The sequence below is a fragment of the Sinohyriopsis cumingii genome, chromosome 2, assembly GCF_028554795.1.
Source record: "Sinohyriopsis cumingii isolate HCF-2022 chromosome 2, ASM2855479v2, whole genome shotgun sequence".
NCBI classification, from domain to species: Eukaryota; Metazoa; Mollusca; class Bivalvia; order Unionida; family Unionidae; genus Sinohyriopsis; species Sinohyriopsis cumingii.
Genome location: NC_142962.1, coordinates 96,941,150 through 96,964,581, shown reverse-complemented (window position 1 = coordinate 96,964,581; position 23,432 = coordinate 96,941,150). Strand labels below are relative to the sequence as shown.

General features: G+C 36.4%; 1 protein-coding gene across 1 annotated transcript in view; it reads left to right on the top strand.

Annotated features, from left to right (window-relative positions):
- The first annotated feature begins 6,585 nt into the window (after window positions 1–6,585).
- Window positions 6,586–23,432, top strand: part of LOC149805434 (uncharacterized) — a 36,371-nt gene continuing 19,524 nt past the window's right edge. The window contains exons 1-5 of the mRNA XM_089934210.1: window positions 6,586–6,829; window positions 7,809–8,017; window positions 9,460–9,567; window positions 19,183–19,276; window positions 21,137–21,186. Coding sequence (XP_089790336.1) covers window positions 6,586–6,829; window positions 7,809–8,017; window positions 9,460–9,567; window positions 19,183–19,276; window positions 21,137–21,186 — 705 coding nt within the window. The remainder of the gene's footprint in view (window positions 6,830–7,808; window positions 8,018–9,459; window positions 9,568–19,182; window positions 19,277–21,136; window positions 21,187–23,432) is intronic.

Here is a 23,432-nt window from a genome sequence, read left to right as displayed (position 1 = left end):
ATTCAAACCAATTATCGAACCAACCCAAAAAATCGTTACAGCAACTGAGGCGGCTCAAAAAGCACTTGAGTCACTGCCTGTTGATATTGCTGGCCGTCTTCAAGCAACTCATCCACCAACCCAGCAACCCCCTCAACCACAACCTGAAGTTCAACCACAACCTCTGCCAAGAGTTAGAATTAACATTACAGATAAATTTATACCTGAAGGTATTGCCGCTATCAAAGGCCCAAACAAAATACTTGATATTGCTGCATTTGGATATCATGATAAAGATAAATATGTAAAACCCGAATATGTTAAAACTTTAAAGAATTCTGATTGGATTAGGGATGTATATCGCGTCGCTACTAATACTCAGTAAATCAGTTCTGAGGAAGAGGTTAATAATTTTAATATTTTTAACCAGATAGTAGATGAGCGTATTAGATGATCAATTCTGGAAAGGAGACAAAAAGAAGAAGAAATGAAGTTGCAACTTGAAAAAGCAAAAGCAGAAAGGAAACAAAGAGAAAAAAGAAATGAAGCAGAAACTTAAGGCGGTTGAAAGAGAAAGGAAACAAAAATTAAGAAGAAGATTTGCAATTTGAAGAAATTAGACGATGGAAGAAATTATATTCTTCACCAAGTAAGAAAGAAGCAGAAGAAACAACCGGAAGTGGTCTTGTTACTCGAGGCAGTGATCTTATTACTCCATGTCCCAATAATGTCTTTGCCGATGTTGAACGATTAGAAATTCTGATTGGCGGAAAACGAGCTGGTAATAATTCTCCAAAAATTATTAATAAAACAGTTGATATTTGTCAACGATTATTTACAGCTATAACGATTCATTCGTCACAAGGATTAAGTATCTCTGATATTAATATTTTGATTACTGATGATCGTATCGAATGGTCAACTTTAGTTTATCTCGCAGTGTCTCTAGTCAGAAGAATATCTCAGCTGCTGAGAGTTATCATAGACTTTACAGAAAATAATAATCAAACTGATGCTGAAAATAGCGATGATGTAGTAAGAACAAAATTGGTTATAAACAGAGTGACAAAAAAATAAACTCAATTTTAAATCTCGATATTGAATTTATCATGACGCTGAAACAACAGCAAAATAATCAATGTGCAAGCTGTAACACAGAGATGTTGTGGCATTATTCAAATAATAATCCAAGACAATTTACCGTAGATAGAATTAATAGTAATTTTGGTCATACACTCGAAAATGTGATGCTGACCTGTCTTGAATGTAATCGACGTCGAGGTGATAGTTTACAAAAGTGAACGCGGTGGTAATTGTGTGTCTTCAGGGATTACTTGTAATTGTTCAAGTACAAATTCACGTTGAGGAACAGTTGAATCTAGTCTGTAGATTGCAGGTCTGCCCATGGATCTTACCACGCTGGAAATGTTATGTGTCGTAATACTCCAAATGGATCAGTCGCTCTTTTTTTTAGCACCTTAACGTTCACCGGGTTCATATACACGTAAATGCCTCACAGTCACCTTGCCTAGTACTGGTTGTTTGAAAAGGAGCCATGTCGTGGTATTGGTAAATCTTTTTTGCAATTGCATTAATGGGTTATATAGAAATTGCACGAATAATTTCAGTATTTAACGGAGCTATCAGACTTGGTAATCTTGCAAACCATTCGCGAGATGTCATATATCTTTCTGAATTATTTCCTTCGCATATTTATATCTAAATAACCGCTCAGCAAGTGTTCGATTAACTCGTTCAACAATTGCCAGATCGCGATGAATTGCGATATGTCCTCGTCCAATTTTGACATTATGTTTTTTTCATCAGAGATGATATTGCACCAAGAAATTATTTGACAGGATCAACTTGTAGTAAATGTGGCAATCGCAAGGGTCCTCGTTCATAAATTCGTTCAAAAACAGATAAAACTTCAGCTGCTGTTTTAGCTGATAGTGGTTGATTGATTGATTGATTACTTTGATTTACGTCGTGTGCGCCCAAAAGGGCATGTGCGACGGGTTTATTCGCGCACAGCAGGATGCTAAATGTTCCTGTGGGAAGGAATTAGTGCCACATCCCCCAGTTGTTTATGTGCTCAAGGAGCACTGCTAATTTAGCCGTCATGTCGTAGGACTATATATCCATAACGACCTGAATGAAGGGTTTTCATGATTAGGAATGGGTCCAACACACACACTCATGTTAACAAAGAGTTGATTTCAGTCCGTTATTGACTGTACTAGGTGTCGACCCTATCAGTATGTAACGCCCGTTGCGATTGGTCGCAACAATGACGTCACATCTGGACACATAGCTTTAGGCAGGTGGAAATTGTACAACATCTCCGCCGTTATACGATGTCAGAGAGTGGCAAAAGGGCAAGGAACTCGGCAAGCCAGCCATGGATGTCGTGCACTCCCAAGAACGCCAGCCTGTACTTAGTCAAATTTAGTCTAGTTGTACTAATGGACAATAACAAATGCCAATAATGTGTTAGCCACCTTTTCAATCTGGGTCAAATCAAAACAAGTTGTAACATTTTCCTACGTCCTAACAATCGGAACAGTTCTAGTACATTGTGTACGTTGTAGATACCCTACAATTTTTTTAATAACTAATATGTCTGAGCGACATATAACAGTTTGGTCACTGTTAGATCATACAAGTTTTGAATTTTGAAGCAGTGGATTGAAGGATCAAGTTAGTGTACATAATAGTTTTATCAAAACGGAATACCAAGTTTCTACTAGCAGCTGGACTGGGTGGTTCTTGTAGGCCTATTTATAGAATTGTGTGTGGATTCTGACACCATAGTGCCACTAGCTACTCATTTATTTTTGCTTGTATTAATGTTAGGTGTTTCATGCGCGCGTTGCACGCTTATTTGTTGATAGTGGTTCTGCTTCTTTATATCTACTTGCAACGTCAACGACATTTAACGCGTATTTGTATGTACTTGATTGACGTATATCAATTTTAACAAAATATATGCTTGATAAACTTCATTAGGACTGCTGACATCAAAATGTGCATGCTGACTTGTTTTAGGTGGTGGTAAATACATTTGCCCTATTGCCTGTCGTGCTAACCAATTTGCAGCAACATAACGTGGAACATGTGCTGCATCAGCAAGTTTACTAATTGCTGTTCTACCCCTCCAATATCCTCTTGGGCTATACTAAATCGATTCCATTATAATAATATTAATCGATTGATTAATTACCGGACCCTAATACTAATTTACCTTTCATCGCAGATCTTATCAAAAAATGAGCAAGCAATTCTCTGAGAGATTTTTTTTTAAAGACTTTAGAGTGTGAATCAACTTCATGTCTGCAATATGTCGCTGTTGCAGATCTGGATTTTTATACGCCACATCATGAACGTGGCACGCTTGATCAATCGCATTTACTAGATATTCCGATGGACTTGGTTGATCTCGCTCGTCAAGTCAGATATCAAGTCGAGTTCCAGGACCACAATAATTATATCCGGGAAGATGTTTTTCTTCTTGTTATTTAGCCCGTGGAGCTCCTGGTAATTTTCCCTAATGAAGCGGTTATATCACCACCAAACAATTTGTGTCCTGACTGTGTCAGGGAGATAAATTTATATTTTCTGTACCACATTTTACACATGTACTTTTTTAAGTGCACGCTTTTGATTATTTTTATATTATTGTTGTTAATCCACTTGTGGGGATGGATGGATGCAATGCATCAAACACAATATCAATTCATATTATTTATTATATTTCTACAACATGGATGTCGTTGAATTTTTAGCGACACAAAAGCAAGAGCCAGTAAAACATATTTCAGCATTACCGAATTCCCCCAGAATGATAATAATAGGTCCATTCGGATCGTGTAAAACACAATTACTGCTTAATTTGATAATGAGAAGGCTCAAGTGGGATAACTTATATTTAGTGGCACCATCCGTAGATGATCAGAGATGCTACGATGTGCTTAAAGATTTTAATGAAAATGCCAAATTGTTGGACGAGGATGGTAATGATATTATTGATTTTTTCACCGATATTGATGAAGCCCCATCTGTAGATCACCTCGATGGGTTTATTAATATTCTCGTAGTATACGATGATGTAATGCTCGACAAACAATCAAATCCAGCTAGGACATTTTCTCGAGGCAGACACAAAAACACTGATGTTATATATTGTTATGTGTATTTGATTTAATTTATATCTGATTTAATTGTTTGCACATTTTAAAATTTGTCTATTTTTTATATTTTATTATATGCCAAAATAATGTAGTTCTGTATACTAAGTACTGGTTCCGGACTTTAAGTCAAATTTAGTAAAAGTCACGTCAACAAGTTCTTTTTTCATTGTGGGAGTAATAAGAGTGAGATCGAGGCTGTATTGGACACGTGACCCTAGGCTTGTAAATAGTTTTTAGTGAATTAAACAGCTCTTTTTAGTTCTTGGAGTAAAATGATTGGTCTTTATCAAGGTCATACTGGGGCTACGTGATTTTTTATATGTAAACATGATCACATGATCCTATATGTCGTAATTCAGGCATTTCCGAAATTGCGCTTCATTTAGTGTTAATAAGTGATGCTTAGAAAGAATTTTGTGAAGCTGGGCTTAAAAAACGCTTGTTGTCAAGTCGTTTCCTTCTGTTGAAGCCAGTTTTCGAGTTATATGTTAATTGTTCTTCAGATTATTTCGATTCAAAAGGATTAATTCTTTTTTCATGGAAATAGACGTGTGCTCATACAGAATTTTTGAACAAAGACATTTCTTAAAACTTTTATTTGGATTCCCAAAACCGGAGGACTATTTGTTTTGTTTTACAAGGAACTGTAGACAACCACACTGTGCCGGATACAGCATACGTCATCGCCTTCCATCTTGGATTCTTCGTCGGGACTCGAACTTGAAATCATTAGAAAATGTCATTATTAGAACTTCTAAAATTGTATTATTATTCTTGGATTATTTTTAGATTTGATTCTTAAAATCGTAAGTTCCTATTTTTTTTCTTCATTTTTACAGTATTTTTCCAGGGAAATAAATTATTTGTTAAATTTTTCAAAGCTTGTTGTTTTCACTCATTCTTGTGTTGCTGTTGATTCGAGTTTAAACACGTAATATAAAAATGTTATTCAGTAATATACAGAAATACCTAAAGTGATGAGAGATAACTGTAATATATTAGTTGTTTAATGGAGTCGATACACGTACTCTGCGAAACATTCATCAGACCTGGTGTTCAGGGGATATTGACATGACAAAGTTCAAAAACTTCTTTTCAAAAGCACAATGTACCCCACACGGATTTATCACGATAAATGTATAAGATCCTCGATCGCGATATCGTATAGGTCTTGATACAATCTTGGATTGATAGAATACTATAATAATGATTTGATTACTCACACATTACAGCAAAAGAGAGGATGCGATCAAAAATGAGTGTCCGACGGGCAAACAAGAACACGCATTGAAATTTAAAAAGACACGAACGACAAAAATGAAGTGAAAAAAAAAAAAAAAAAAATTAGAGAAACGCTTGGTTTTGGTTAGAGGCTTCGGTTTTGTGTTATTGACCTTATATTTTTTAAAAACTTTTCATATGAAGTTTTATTTTTCATAAATGGACTTTAAAGCAAGTGGCTTGTTCACCATGTCTGTTGTTTGTGTGTTTGTGTGTGAAAGGAGACAGAGTTTGTAGAGATACTAGTGAAAGATAAAGTTGCTTCATATCAGAGGTGAATTTCATTAAATATCGCAATGGAAGGTCTCGCTGTGTACAAGGTTTTGTTTTGTGGTGTTTTTGCGGGGCGGAGGTTGCAGGCTGCCCTATGTTAACAACACGTACATTAACATTGAGATGACGGACACCATGAATGTTGCATCTTCTTGTATATTATTGACAGAAGTTTACATACTTTATAGTATTAATGCAATACACCTGTACATTTATACCTAAATCAATATGTGCACATGTTTACCCATGTTCTCTTTCGATCAGTATAACATGGTATGAGCCAGCTGACATGCATGTACTACCATTAATAAATTATGTAACATAGATATCCTGAACAAATCAATGACTTCTAATTCCATCCGTTGTTTCTTGCATGAATAATTTAATTGACTGATTGTTCTATCCATTGTTTCTCTAATTACATATATGTTATGTTGCAAGGATACACGTATTTATTTGTTCTTAAATTCTGCCAGATAGCTTTACGTATTTTATATATAGTTTGCTCAACAGTCACCATGCCGTACTATGTTATATGACGATATTCGCCTTGGACAGAATTATCCTCCATGTCAACGTTCCAAATGCAGACATTTCTTTGAGTCGATCAACGAATATTATTTTCTGGAAGTTTGAGATTTTATCGTGAAATATGTATTGTTTCTAACTATAAACTCTGAATTTCTACGAGAACAATGTACAGAGGGTTATCGTGAAATTGAACATTCTCAGCTACCGTAAGTCACTTAGACATATTAAGTGTAGGTGAAAGCGATACACAATTAATATTTAACAAGTAAGTCTTTAAGAAGATAACTGGTACATTGAACAACCACGTCGAAGTGACGCGGCAAGTAATGACATGTTGGAATATGAAGATAGTGTACTTGACCAAGCTGACGACGTTGACATTGACGTTTACGTTAACATAATGATGACGGGAGTAAAGTTTAAGAATGATCAGAACAGCGTGTCCAGTGAGGATGAGTTTGATACGGATCTAGATGATCATGGCGTTAACGTAAAGATGACGGGAGTCAGTTTTAAGAACGATCAGAACAGCGTGTCCAGTGAGGATGAGTTTGATACGGATCTAGAAGATCACGGCAAGTCGTCGTAATTTTTTTCTCTTAAATTTCATGGTTATCGTCTCATTTGCACCGTTTTCATAAGAAAACACAGTTATCTTTTCTCTCAGGCCGTTTGTCACATTGATCAAAGTTCTATTCGACAATTTTATCATTAAAACTTTAATAGAAAGTTTAACAATAATGCGAAAATGACTTTAAATTGACATGCGTAAATATTTCGAATTATTTTAATTGCGTTCTAGTAATATAGTTATCGACTATAATCTTTAGTTCCAGTGAGTAATTCTCCAAACCCAGAATAGAATTGTACTCGTATGTTCTCCGTGTTTCATTTATTTTTATTTTTCATGAACTGAACATGTAGCTTTCACAATGTTAAATGTATGTTAAATGTGTAAAGGGATTAAGTACATAGATAATCCGGAGGTGATTTTTACATTCCAGAATCAGTACTGCTATTTAAATACTACGCATGTCTAGTTTTTCATGGGAGAGCAATAAAAGTTCAGTTTCAGATTGAAAAGTAGTTTATTTTTTTCTTTGTAATGAATTTTCAGGATTTTCACATAAAAAGACTAAATCCGATGCATATAAGCGTTTTTTTTTTCCCCGCGTAATAATGAAACCTACAATTTTTTAAAGTTGGAATTTCATGGTCAATCACAAATATGGTGTATACATGAAATTTGGTTAAAGAGATATTTTATTGATTCTTTTGTGTTTATGCACTTTCGTTAGTTCCTGGATTCACTCATGTTATCCTACTTCGTTTCCATTTCTTTCTTTTTTCTGATCCATTTAGTTTATAATTTGTCTTTTATTTGGAAATGTGTTCACCTGCATATTTACAGACAATTATTTAAAGGTCAGTGTCAAATTTCATGAATAAATTACCTTTCAATAATAATTTTTATGTATTGTAACCATGTACCGTCATCAGCGTATTTGCTTCCAACATTCTTAAACAACTAAAAAACGAAATCTGACTTTACAGCAGTATACCTACCGACAGAGCAGGAAAAAAGGATTAAAAAAACACACGAGAATGCCGGGATCGGTCACGTGACCTACCAAGACCTATGCCAAACTCTAGAAATTGTGCCAATACAGAAGATTATCAAACAACTCAGAGAGAAAGATATGAACCTCCAGCATATGGGTCTCAATGATTTGCAATGCAAGGCTCTAGCGTGTGCACTCGTGGTAATAACTAAAGCTATTATTTTCTTTAAATTTGCTTAGTGTACACCCACCCACACCCCTTCCAACCTGCCAAGTGGATGCCTTATCAATGTGCCGTTATATTACTATAACTACAAATGCTGTTGAATATGGAATAAACTGAAATTAGTTACGGTTGAGAAAAAAAATGAATAACAATAATTTTTTTTTATGGAAAACACATAGTTTAGAGGTTTAAGCTAAATGAAATGACATTCTGGGCCTCAGTTTTGACTTGCATGGAAGTTATTTTGTGTCATGTAACCACTTTAATGGAGAAACACAATTTTATTTAAATAAAAATTAATAGTTTTTAAAGTCATTGAGATAGCCTACTAACAATAGCATATAGTTCATGTATAGAAAATGAGTATATAAATAAATAGCATATAACTCATGTATAGAAAATGAGTATATAAATAGTTAAATAGCGTATACTTCCTGTATAGAAATGGGGTATGTAAATAGTTACATAGCGTATACTTCCGGTATAGAAAATGATTATGTAAATATTTACATAGCATATCATTCCTGTATAGAAAATGAGTATATGAATAGTTAAATAGCATATCCTTCCTGTATAGAAAATTAGTATATGAATAGTTAAATAGCTTATCCTTCCTATATAGAAAATGAGTATATGAATAGTTAAATAGCATATCCTTCCTGTATAGAAAATGAGTATATGAATAGTTAAATAGCATATACTTCATGTATAGAAAATTAGTATATGAATAGCTAAATAGCATATCCTTCCTATATAGAAAATGAGTATATAAATAGTTAAATAGCATATCCTTCCTGTATAGTAAATTAGTATAAGAATAGTTAAATAGCATATCATTCCTATATAGAAAATGAGTATATGAATAGTTAAATAGCATGTCATTCCTGTATAGAAAATGAGCATATAAATAGTTAAATAGCATATCCTTCCTGTATAGAAAATTAGTATAAGAATAGTTAAATAGCATATCATTCCTATATAGAAAATGAGTATATGAATAGTTAAATAGCATATACTTCATGTATAGAAAATTAGTATATGAATAGCTAAATAGCATATCCTTCTTGTATAGAAAATGAGTATATGAATAGTTAAATAGCATGTCATTCCTGTATAGAAAATGAGTATATGAATAGTTAAATAGCATATCCTTCCTGTATAGAAAATTAGTATATCAATAGTTAAATAGCGTATACTTCATGTATACAAAATGAGTATATTTATAGTGAAAGTCCGTTCAGCCGAACATTATCATAAAAGAAACTACGTTCAAATTTAACTTTAAAGATTCCATAAAACTACAGAATGTGGCCATTTGGATGAAAAAGAATGATATCTTAATGAAACTAATGATTTATTTTAACTCAGTATCTTCTAATCGTTTATCCCTTTAAAATGTCTTTCCTCTTTTGATAAGCACAACGCGTGCCTTCTGTCCCTGGATATGGGAAATAACGGACTGGATGACGAATGCCTTGTGCCTATATTATACATCTTCAAGGAAAATGTTTCTCTCACAAGGCTGGTAAGTTGAGTTTAACATTACCTTAACCAAATAATCGTAATTCGTGACGTTAATATAGGGCTACGGCCTTATTTCAGGCAGGTGAGAATATTCGCTTGATAAAGAGATGATCAGTGGTCGCTGAACAAATTTATAACATCGGAATTGAATTATTGCAAAACATCAAAGTAAATTTGTTGAGGCCATTGTAAAGCTTTCTGAGGCTAACGTATTTCTCTCATTGATCTCTATATGCCAGTTTGTAAACTATTAAATTAACACCGGTAGTTAAAACTACAGAAAAGACTTTGTCCTATTTGCTCTTCAATAAATATATAATGATTTACACAGCAGTCGTAATGTACGATTTTAACATACGAGTAACTCTGTTTCCAGTCGAAGAGAACACTATACTCAAAGTTTATCATTAGACAAGATTTGAAAAATTAAACAAAAACTGCTAAAAATGTATACTGCTCTAAAATCACTTAACCAGTCTGATAACAGATGATTACGGGACTACACGGCTCATAGTCGTCCCACTTACGTTATCGGCCCATAATGAACTCGGCCTAAATCGGGTCATTTGCGTACTCGGCGCATTACGTACGATTTATATAATAGTAATGTGAATGTAATGTCCTTTGTCAACTGTTATTTAATATTTGTAATAAAAAAATATTTGTATATTTCTATATGTTCACTGCATCTATGTATGATTGATAGTATCCAGTTAAAGTACAACTCATACAAGTCATGCAGACATTCAGTACCGACTATTTCGGTAATGAGTGTAATTTTCTAAGATTTGATTACACCCACCTTTAAATGGTGATTATTAGAAAATGTGAGATCAAGAATTAATATCTAATTTAATCTGACCACTTGATCACGTTAACAGACACTTTAATTAAGGATGCCTTAGTGCAGTAAAATAGAATAAACAATGAAGGGCACGGAGCAACATGCTGAAATCGTGAAAATACGTTAATTAAATTCTTATTATAAACTTTATACATAGTAATGAATAAGTGTGAGAAAGTTCAGCAAGAAGTTGTGATTTTAACATTTTCGTAGCAAACAATAATGCACGTCCACGTTTCGAAGTTCCCGGATCCGCGCCTGCCAGTTTTTAAAGGCAACTTGTAATTATTGCCGTATTTATTATTTCCGCTTTATTAATCTTTTACTAGATGATAATTCTATCAAAACCCTTATCTGCCGTTAAAATACTGCTAAATATTGAATATAATAAACCAAACATTTCCTTGACCAAATCATCTCGTTAAAATTAGCTTTATATCAATTACTAAATTGAAGACCAACTGTTTTGAATTCTACTTAATCAAAGACCGAACTTCAGTACAAGCTCCATCATTATAATATAATATGTATCATAGATCAAGTCTTTGTTGTTTTATTTTTCTTGATATCAATGTTGGATATCAATTTAAATTTTGTTTTAGTGAATGTTATTGTTGCCTGATTGAATGTGTCATTAGCAGTTAATGTTTCCTTATATTGTGATGGCTGTTTTTTGCGTATTTAAAAATAAACACGAAACCTGTAAACAGATTTAACTAACTCTCGAATACATAGTTCTATTAAACGCGAATATGAAATCCCTCAGTCAGCTGTTGCCATTTATACGTAGTTAGGTATCATCTTTGAATTTATAATACAATTGTCATTTAAGTCGTTTGAGACGAGTACAGTTATATTTTAAATCCTTTAATTCAATGGTTAGCACTATAGCAAAAGTACATGTATGCTTCGCCGTAAAAGATTCATTCAGGAAAAAGCCGATCGCTAAGGTGAACTCAGCAGCTAATCAGATCAATAATGACACACGAGTACGAATAACTATCACGTAAAAAAGGCATTAATTCAATGTGCAATTGCCCTATCGAGAACTAACATGCACGCTCTAGCATTTGATTGGTTCAATGAGATTTGAGGGTCACCTTGACCTGAATTGACTTTTTTTTTATTTTATTCTGTAAATAAATAATACATAACTAAATTATTATCTATGTGTATGGATTTACAATCAGAATTATTATTAATAGAAGTAAATATGTTTTATTGGGTTCTAGGTCTATTTAAGTTTTGGAATTTCCTTAGTATATTTGACATAGTCCAGGTTCAATATTTTAATTTTAGTAATAGGTTTCTAATAATAACTAACATTTTTAGTTTGCCAACAGCAGGGTCATTAGAGACGGTAATTTTCCATTAAGCAATGGGCTTTTTTATATAAAGAAGATGCTAATTGTGATCTGAGGTGAAGTAGAAGACTATATAATCTGGTGACTACAGGGAAAATTCATTCGTGCTTTAAGTTCTAGCACAATCAAGTTGTATTATATGCTGTTTATATGTTGTGTCCAGTATTATTGCGTTCTGGAATCTATTTTCTTCAAATTATTGAATTCAAGTGATTATTTTCTCAGGAAATACACAAGTGCTACGATAAAATATCTTGAATAGATACATTCACTGGAATTTATAGTGAATTCAAACCTGAAATTATATTACTGTGATTCAACAAAAGACCGTTGGCAACATCAACACCCTACGAGCTACCACCGACACATCATCACCTTCAATTTTGGATTTAAGTTTGACTTCTACTGAATTTTATTTAGGACATTACATTATTAGGACTCTAGTCTGTAATTCTAGGATTATTTGGGATTGAATTCGTAATACTGAAGGTTTTTTTAAATTACATTTTTACTTTTGTATTCTATGGAAATAAATTATTTGTTGAATTTTGCAAAGCTTGTTGCTTTTTACTCTTTTCTGCTACTTATTTTAAGAGTATAGACTAGTAACAATTATTATTATTATTATTATTATTATTATTATTGGTGTTGGTGGTGTTGTTATTGTTGTTGTTGCTATTTTTTAATTTTGATGTACATCATATTAGCAGTAGAACCTATTACTTTAAGACTAAATGCTGTAACTTTTGGGTCAGATCCTCTTAATTTGTGGACTGGAGTCCAACCTTCTCTAAAGTCCAAAAACATGAGAGCGAAATTGGCCATTCATGTGCAAATACATTCAGTTATTGTTCTTTGCGTTCACGTGCAACTCTTTGTTTATTTTTCTCTCCATTTATTATCTCCTCTATTGTTGTTAGTTGTTGGCATCCGTTAGTCTCGAGAGACGATGGAACTGCGCCCATGAGAGATGACCCGGTTGGTGGTTGTGCAGCGTCTGCTGTGGCTAAGTAGTCCAATGCGGGAGTGGCAGTCCCTGCTGCACTTGCTGCACTTGAAGGTTGTGTCAGGTGTTGGTTGAAGCTGCTTCTTCTTCCTCTGCGATCGTCTTTCATCAGCTAGCAAGCGTTGCTTGTCCTGTCCGGCTTTCAGAGCAGTGATCAGAGCATGTCGCCAGCCAGATCTGTCTAGAGCGAGCTCTTCCCAGGTGTTGACATCAATATCAAGGGGTTTCATGTCATGCTTACAGACATCCTTGAAGCGGAGATGTGGCCGTCCGATCGACCTTTTGCCAGAGGCGAGTTCCGAATAAAGAATGTCTTTGGGGATCCGTCTGTCAACCATCCGACGTATATGGCCCAGCCATCTGATGCGGCGTTGGCGGAGGAGTGTGATCATGCTGGGAATCTTGGCACGCTCGAGCACCTCGTTGTTTGTTACTCGATCGCTCCAGGTGATCCCGAGTATGCGTCGGAGGCATCGCATGTGAAAGGCGCACAGTCTTTTCTCTTGTGAGGCGTACATAGTCCAGGTTTCACTGGCATACATGAGAGTGCTTAGCACGCATGCACGGTGCACGGTGATCTTAGTGTTCATGGTCAGCATGCTGTTGTTCCACACTCTCTGCGACAACCTGGAGAGAGTTGTTGATGCCTTTCCGATCCGCTTGTTGAGCTCAGCATCGAGCGAGAGGTTGTTGGTGATGGTAGAGCCGAGATACATGAACTGACTCACCACCTCAAGTTCGTAGTTGTTGATGATGATGCTTGGGGGGTCCGCGTCCTGAACCATCACATTAGTTTTCTTTAGGCTTATGGTTAACCCAAACTCATCACATGCTTTAGCAAAGCGGGCCACCAGGCGCTGAAGCTCAGCTTCTGTGTGGGCGGCTAGAGCAGCATCGTCTGCGAAGAGCATGTCCCTGATGGTTACTTCACGCACTTTGCTCTTTGCTTTAGTCGTGCGAGGTTGAACAGTCTGCCGTCTGATCGTGTGTGCAGGTAAATCCCTTCTGTGGACGTCCCAAAGGCATGCTTAAGCAGGACTGCGAAGAAGATGCCGAAGAGCGTGGGGGCAAGGACACAGCCCTGTTTAACTCCACTGCGGATGTCAAAGGGGTCGGATGTTGAGCCATCGTACTGCACTGTGCCTTTCATGTCATCGTGGAAGGACTGGATCATGCTTAGCAGCTTTGGAGGGCAACCAATTTTCGCCAGGATTGTGAAGAGTCCGTCTCTACTGACCAGATCGAATGTCTTGGTGAGGTCTATAAAGGCCAGGAAGAGGGGTCTGTGTTGTTCTCTGCATTTTTCCTGCAGTTGCCTGACAGAGAAGATCATGTCGATTGTGGACCTCTCTGCGCGGAACCCGCGCTGCGACTCTGGGTAAACTCTGTCAGCAAGCGTCTGCAGTCTGTTCAGGATGACGCGTGCGAAAACTTTACCCACGATGCTGAGAAGTGATATGCCCCTGTAGTTGTTGCAGTCGCTTCTGTCGCCCTTGTTCTTGTACAGGGTTATGATGTTAGCATCTCTCATGTCCTGAGGCACTGCCCCCTCGTCCCAGCACTGGCAGAGGAGGTCGTGCAGGTGTGTGAGAAGCACGCTACATCCACACTTGATGAGTTCTGCTGTGATGCCATCCTTCCCTGGGGCTTTACCTAGGGACAGTTTCTCTAAGGCCTTCTTTAGTTCGTCTACAGTAGGTTTCTCGTCCAGTTCGGCCATGAGAGGGAGGTTTTCAATGGCGTTGAGGGCATCATTGTTCACGTGGTTCTCTTTGGAGTACAGTTCGGAGTAGTATTCCACCCAACGCTCCATCTGCTTGCCCTTGTTGTGGATGGTATCGCCTGTGGCAGACTTCAGTGGTGCTGTCAGTTTCTTTGTGGGACCCATTGCTTTCTTTATGCCATCGTACATGCCTCTGATGTTACCAATATCTGCTGCTGACTGGATACTCTGACAGAGCTGAAGCCAGTATTCACTGGCACACTGCCGTGCTAATCTCTGCACTTTGCTTCTGGTAGACCTGTATGCCTGTAGTGTCTTCTGACAGGGGGATTGCTTGTATTGCAGGTGAGCACTGCGACGCTCTTCTATGGCTGGCATGAGTGTGGCAGAGTTAGCCTCAAACCAGTCATTGTTCTTTGATTGCTTCTTACCAAAGATCCGTGTGGCTGTGCTGTATACAGTCTCTCTGATGTAATCCCATCTTTCTTTGGCACTGCCGTTGGGGGGTTCTGAGTCAAACGTCTTAAAAAGAGCATATGTGAATTCCTCAGCCTTGTCTGGATATGATGTCTTGCTTATATCAATGCGTGGTTGACCATCTTGCCTAGAGCGGTGGATCTTCTTTGGCTGAAGCTTCATTTTGCAGCACACCAGCGAGTGGTCGGTGTCGCAGTCAGCACTGTCGAAGGTACGGGTATGAAGCACACCCTTCATGGCTGACCGTCTTGTAATGATCAAGTCCAGCTGGTGCCAGTGTTTAGACCGGGGATGCCTCCAAGACACTTTGTGCTGTGGCTTTGTCTGAAAGAATGAATTGGTGATGCTGAGTTCGTGGTACGAGCACATCTCTAGAAGGCGCTGCCCATTCTCATTCATCTTCCCAACGCCAAACTTGCCAAGGCAGGAGGGTCAAGAGTCATGATCGGCACCCACCCTAGCATTGAAGTCGCCCAGCAAAATCAAGTTCTCTTCCTTGGGAATTTGTCGATGAGCGAGTTTAACTCATCATAAAACTCATCCTTGGTATCTGTGGCAGATCTTAGTGTGGGAGCGTAAACACTGATCAGGTTGACAGGCCTGTTTGTGGTGTGGAGGCGGAGGGATAGCAGTATTTCATTTCCTTGTTGGCAGGGTTCCATCATTCCCAACAGAGTGTTCCTGACAGCGAATCCAACACCAAACTCTCTGGCTTCATCTGCACTCTTTCCTTGCCAGAAGAATGTGTAGTTCTTTTCTCTGAGGGAACCAGAATCTGGTAGTCGTGTCTCCTGTAGTGAGGCGATGTCGACCTGGAGCCTTGCAAGTTCGTCGTTGATGACTGAGGTCTTACGAACATCGCTGATTGCCTGGAGATCATCTGAAAGCCCAGTCAGCATGGTCCGGACATTCCAGGTACCTAGCTTGAGGATTGAAGTCTTCTTTTTTATTTTTATTTTGTTATTTCTTGGTGCAGTAGTTGCAGTCCGCTTGTCAGGTACTCGCGTACCTTAAGCCTTACGTACCCAGCAAGGCAGGCGAACTGTGGCGGGACGGCACCTTATTGGCTGGGGACTGCCCAGTTTGAGGCGGGCGGTAGCTGTCCAGTGAAACATGTTGGTCTCTCCCACCGTCAGAAGCAACCCCTGGCGTCTGGCTCTACGCCAATCGACTTATAACCGGTAAACTGCTGCTTCCCGTGTTGTGTCGACGCTATGGAGCGAAGCTGGAGTGTCCTCTCCAGGGCGCAAGCCTGGGCAGGGTGATATGGAGAATCAACTGTTGCCCATGCAGCTGATCCCCCCTCTCCACGCAGCTGATGGATCCAAGGGAAAGGACAAGCCGATTGTATTTTACCATCATTTAATTTAGCTGATTTTGCACACTCTATATATCAGTGGTGTTTCGTGTTTAATTTGTCTATTTCCTCCATTAGACTTTATGTCTGTTGAATTTGTGACGTGTTAAACATACTGTCAAGCATACTGAATGGTTGTATCGCCAATATTGATAACAGTATTTAACAGTATTTATTTTTGTAGTTTGATCTTAAATAATTACGCCTGGTTAATTTTATGCTAATTGATTGTAACAATAAGGTTTTAGAGATGGATTAAAAATTGAAATGGTAAACAACTCCAGGAAAAATGCATAGACGATTGTATACCTGCACGAAACGCAGGTGTCTTTTGGTATTATTGGTATACTTTCTTTGCATAAAATTAGAGAGAAGTTAAAATGTCCCCATTATGCATCAACATTTGTGATTTTCATAAAGTTTCATTTTTGTTAAAAATCTTTTTGATCAGTATGTTCTCTTTTACCTTGTACTTTTTCAGCTTTTATATCGATTTAAATGGAACCATTTTTATATTACTTAAAGTTGTCTCTTTCAATTTCTTCTAAATGTCATTCATGATCCTTTTTGGATATTTAGTACGATTTTACTTTTTCCCCTTTTGTTAATTATCTGTGATGTATAGGATGTACTTTCTTTTTTCCTCTGATTTTGATATCAATACACATTCAGATATAATACCTGCTTAGATCATTTCTTGTTCTAGTGCGTTGTTGTTTATTGTTAAGGTTCTATATTCTAGATCTGTAACATTCAAGAATCTCGTCATTTTTCAAAAGCTTAAAGTTGTCATGCTCATTTATACTTCTACATCTGCATATTCATCCCTCCATTTATATTTATGTCATCATGTTTTCAGTCGTTTCCAAATGATTCATCATATGATTCCCTTTATCTAAAAGAAACCTTTCACAGGTCACCCGTCTTATTTTTTAAATAGTTTTAACTTTGTATATGTCATCCCGTATGATCATCACACGGTGAGAACTCAGGATATTAAAAAAGTCTCATACTATATCCTCAGAATTCATGTTTGCCAGTTTGTTATAGCTTGGATCACCGAAACTTAATTGCCAAGTTTTAAATACCCACTCGGTAAAATTAAATAAGGCATCCCATGACGAAGATCTGTGGTGAGTATTATTGTATTCCTTAATTGAACTGAGTAAAATGTAAACCCATTTTCTGGTTTTATTATGTCTGAAATACTTTTCATATTTTTCATTGTTAATTTAAACCATTTTCAAAAACTAATGTTTTTGTCAGAGTAAGTTGAATATTATTCAATGTTTGCTTTTTCAAATAAATCCTTAGTGTTCCTGTTGCAACTTACTATTCTCTTCCTCGAACTATTTATGTTTACTTTGTATGAAGCTTTCTTAAATTGCACAGTGTGTGTCCTCTCCCTTTATATCTTTTAAAATTGTTAAACCAATCGTATTACGAATAATAAATATATACTACCATCAAACAATATTTGCATCCAGTCTTGTCTTTTGTCAAATGATCAATGACTACATTATCTGCTTGCCACTGGTCATCATGGTTTGCATAAAGTTATGCATAAGTAGACTGTTCAGTTGACCTTTATTTCAATTCATGTATTTTTTAAATTTTATTTTGTCTTGTTTAATTTGTTGCCAAAACAGTTCATTTATATTTGTGTCAGCAAGTGGACATTATAGAGTTGTAGTAAAGATGTGTTGTTCCCTGACACTCATTCAAAGTGAAATAAAAACATGCAGATAATATTTTATGCGTGATGCCGACTTTCTGAACAGGACAACATTCTTAAACAGGTACTTTAATTTTCAGTAATGTTCCTGTATCCTTTCAAATCGAAAACAGTTTTATACTGATGTCAAATGTTGCCATCCATATGGTTGATTCTACTACAGTTACTTCATATACTGAGTTACCATGTTTTTCTTTTAAAAAGAAATTTGTTCTCCATTACTTTTGTCACTGTTTATGTTAAATCGTTGTAGACAGACCTCGTACAGTGTTCAATATCATTAATTACTATTGTAGAATCAGCCGAATATAAATCTCTGTTTACCAATGACAAATAAGTAATTTGTTCAATTTTCGTATTGTACTGTTTGAACCATCAGGACTAATACTTCTGATCTCGATGTTATGATCATCAAAAGTAATATGTATATAGGCATCTTTTACTAAAACATTGGAGTATATTTTTCTTAATTTTTGGTATCAACAAATCAACGTTTACATTGCTTTGAATGCTCGTTCTCAACACAAAAGGCTTTGACTATAATTTTATCCTATTTTCTAAAGTCATCTCTCTGAAAACTGTTGAATTCCGATTAGAATAGCTTTGTACCAACTTTTTATGATGTGTAAAAATATCAGATTATTGTTTTGTGTTCTGAACGTTTCGCTTCGCTAATTGCACTAAATTTCCACCTGGGTTAATGATTAATAATTTGTGAAATAATACCATCAACTCTGGCTGGTTTAGTGATTTCAGATTAGTATTAATTTTGAACTCGGCTGTAGCGAGTCATTTAAGATGTGTGTGTGTGTGTGTGTGTGTGTGTGTGTGTGCATTTCTCTAACAATTACTATAAGAGATTTACATCAGATTTCAACCCTTTTGATTTAGGCTTTGTTTGACTCGAAAGGTACTGAAATCGGTATTGCTTCATTGAAATATACATGTATATAGGACAATCGCCCAGATCGAACAAAAGATTTATTTTTCTAATATACAGCACGCAGACAAAACCGTGATATAGGCCTATGGAAAAAAATGCAGGCGACCACATTTGTTATATCAATAGTATTTAACCAGCATGCTCACTCTATAACCTATTTTTTCCAGTGTATTTGTAACAACAAAATTGGCATGGCCGGTGCAATGGCTTTAGATGAATCACTGAGAGAATCCTCCTGGATAGCAGATATAAATTTATCCGGTGAGCCTTTTTGTATATATGTACCAAGTACTGTATGCGACCGTATACTGGCTTAAGGTAGCCCAAATATGGCGGAAGGAGAACCACTAGCGTTGAATGTATTTAACCATGGCCTGATTACTCTCATAATGCTGAACAATTCTTGAAATATGATTGGAAAATGATGGCGCTAGGGCAGTTGTAATTTTTGTCCGATATACGACGAGATTCAGCAGGTGCAGGAACATAAACCTAATTTTGTTGTAACAAGATGCCCAATCGAATGTTATAATATGCCTTTCACATTGCCAGCGAAATACTGTGCTTGACTGACCGTTGTCACTAATATTGCCATGTCGGCGTTTTACTAAGTGAGTGTGAAGACGGGCTTGACATGAGATGTGCGTCCGACTTTGGATCCTATCCAGGATGACGTAAAACGTATTCTAATCCACATTTTTTAGTCCGATAAATCATCCCCCCCCCCCAATCTGTGTTGATACTGATGGATGATATATGGGTCTGATGTTACCTATTCATTAAAATGTGCAACTTTGATGCATGCAAATCATTCCAGAACCGACCTGCGAACATGTTAGACAAATAGCGGTAATTGATAACCACCATTTCTAGCTTGAAATTCAAAATGGTCACAGGACAGAGAGTTGTTCTATTCCACGTGGATTTACAAGTTACCAAACATAGCATTTGCTCCTGAAATATAATGTACACGTCACCAAATGAACCCTTCACCCGACGTTAGCTCCACAACCGCAAGAAATACTGGTAAGTGTATAAAATGTACACCGATGTGTACAGCCGAAATTGGCTGCAGATATTTGCACTTTAATGAATAGGTTATATCCGCCCCTAAACGCCAGTCAATATCATCATGGGGGAGGGGCTGACTTATCGGCCGAATATTTTCAAGCAGATAGATGCAGATTGACCGAATCTATGTCAGTTGTTGTTGCTGATGTTGTTGTATGGTTTAACGACATTTTTCAACACAAGATATGCTATTCATGGCGGCCAGTATAAATGGTGGAGGCAGGGGCGGATTAAGGCTCACTGGCGCCCTAAGCACTGACAAATCTTGGTGCCCCCCTCCTTTCCACGCTGACCGACAGAGGTCAGAGTGTATTGCGCCAGCAGTGCTCCTTGTGGTACAGCTGGGAAGATAACCCTAGGGTGCACCATGATCAAGAAACAGAACATTATGATCAATTTGCACTAGTTTTATCAATTTTTTTTACAAATCTTCATTCGTTTTTTTTTCTTTTCACCCTTTTCTCAACTTTGTGGTGCCCCTTTTGGCCCTGGTGCCCTAAGCATGTGCTTAGTCTGCTTAATGGTTAATACGCCCCTAGGTGGAGGAAGAACCCGGGGAAAACCCGGAAAGAACCACCGATCCACGAGAAGCTACTGGCAAGATTTCTTACATACCCACATTGGCCGAATCCAAGACACGAACCCACACAGACGTGAGGAATCTATGTCAGTAAAAAAAACGATAAACTATGCTTCAAGGGCAAGTAGTAGTTTACATGGGATTATTAGATAAACATTTCAGATGTATTCAGTAAATAATTGGGAGTGTATTGTACCTTTCAACACACGAAGAAATGAGAACATTAAGTTGTATTAAAGTAAAATGGTTGGGGAGAATATTAATTTGCCTTAGGCTCATTTCGGGAATTGTTTTTAGATTCGGGAATTTTCAGGATTTCTGGGTAAAAGTTTGTTGATTTATAGAGAAATCTTTTGGTCGACCTGTATATATAAGCAAAAAACGTAGAAGTCTAGGTAAAATTATAATACCTAAATAAATTATAAGTGTTTCCTCTATAAAATTGGATTTTTTGCTTCTGTCATTCACAGGTTGTAAGTTAGGAGATAACGAGTGTGCAATCATAGCTGGTGGAATTAAGGTAAAATAGTTCTTTCCACACCGCGTATAAATAAAATCACATAACACATTTTGGTTATCGGTTTAAGTCATGTTTTGTACATCCATCCAGTTTATTAGAGTCTTTTAAGTTGAGTTAATGAGAATTTGTCCAAGGAATATATATATATATATATATATATATATATATATATATATATATATATATATATATATATATATATATATATATATACATGCATAACAATGGCAATCTAATAGAAAGTGATGCTCATTTTTTTAGCACGTTGCACATGTGTGTGTATATATATATATATATATATATATATATATATATATATATATATATATATATATATATATATATATATATATATATATATATATATAATACAAATCATATCGCGAATAAGAATCCTTTCAAGTGTACTGGATTCAGCAAGGGATCACGTTGGTCAGGATTTGAGTAAGATAAACGCAGTAAACTGACTACGAACAGTGCGAAACTAGTATCTAACTATCCTGGTCACTTTCGACTCTTTAATGAGTCTTTTTTAAAGGCAAATGCAAAACATAGACAAGACAGGGGCTAGATTGAATAGGGTGGTCTTGATTAGTGATTGGCGTTAGCTTCACCCTGACTAGGATGTCCTTGAGGTTTTTTAGCCTCCGGTAGGTTACTACAGGTTTGTTAGGGAGGATTTACTTTAGTTCGTCCGACGATTCAACGATGGGCCAGTGTTTCCCGATGATTTTACCTAATTTGGGGTTGTTTGGATGGTAGGTCAGGATCAATGGTGTCCTTCTTTCCTTATTTTAGTAGGTCATCGCGGTTTGTTTGGCCCTTTGGGTTTTCTCCTTAATCAGGTCTTTGTCGTAGCCTCGGTAAATTAAATGTTTAGATAGTTCATCAGACCTTTTAAGGAATGCTTCATCATCGGAGCAATTTCTGCGTATCCTCAGTGCCTGCCTATATGGGAATTTCCTAATGCAGTGTTTTGGATGACAGCTGCTTGGGAGGAGATGCTGGTGTTTGTCGGTTGGTTTCGAGTAGATGTCTGTATTTGTTTTCTACCATGCAGACAATCCCAAAGTAGGTAAATTCATCGGGAAACACTGCGCTTTCATAAATTTACATAAAATAATAGATGTCGTTATGGCTCATCGATTTCTAGGTCAATACTAATATTTTCCAGTATCAACAACAAGTTGAAAGAAACTAGTTGAAGCATAATAAAGTTAAAGGTTTAATTCCTGTAGAAACAGCCATGTAATGTTTGCAAACATAACCGTTTTCCTGTTTTATTTGTTTGTCTTGTCTATATTTTGTATTTGCCTTTGAAAAAGACTCATTAAAGAGTCGAAAGCGCTCATACTTGGTAAATACTAGTTTCGTACTGTTCCTTGTCAGTTTATTGCATATATATATATATATATATATATATATATATATATATATATATATATATATATATATATATATATATGCAACATTTAAATCCTAAACCTTTACAGAAGAATCAATTATTTTTGGCAATTCTTTCTCCCTTACGGCAATCGTAATTGTTGTTTTGTTTGCAGTGACTTTAAGGCACACTTATCATAATATATACTCCGAGTATTGATTCCATTTAGCAGACACCGTTTCGACTCGGAAAATATTACTGAGCACATGCGTATAAAATCCTAAACAGTTGTAGTCAGCACCTGGAACACCACTGTTAATAAATCCTTCTTCATTATCATTAATACATATGGAAAATAAGAAGGGCGACAAGCATTCTCCTTGACGTACGCCAGTTACACATACAAATTCTTCCGATAAGATGCATGATATTAAACATCCTACCTCTTTTTATTCTTAAATAATTTATACAATAAAGCATCCTTTATAGTATAATAAAACGCTTTAGCAACAGTCAATGCCACAAAACAATTATTATTAATACAATGAGCTATTAATCTATGTAATGTAAAATCTTATCGTTGTGGACATATTTTGCCTAAAATCAGGTAGGTATAACAACACCAGTAGCTATGTGGGGGTGTCTGAGGCACTATTTGGCAAAACTTTAGTCAATAGGTTAACATGGGAGGGGGGCTCTGGGACAAAAGGAAAATCCTATGTTAACAATTTTCCATAGAATTACATGGGTGGGACATTCTGGAGCATAAGGGGAATTAAATATAAGACTGATCGTTGTTGTACAGGTCTTTCAAAAGAGCGAGAACAGTTTATCTACCCAGAATAGAAAATAAACCGAGACA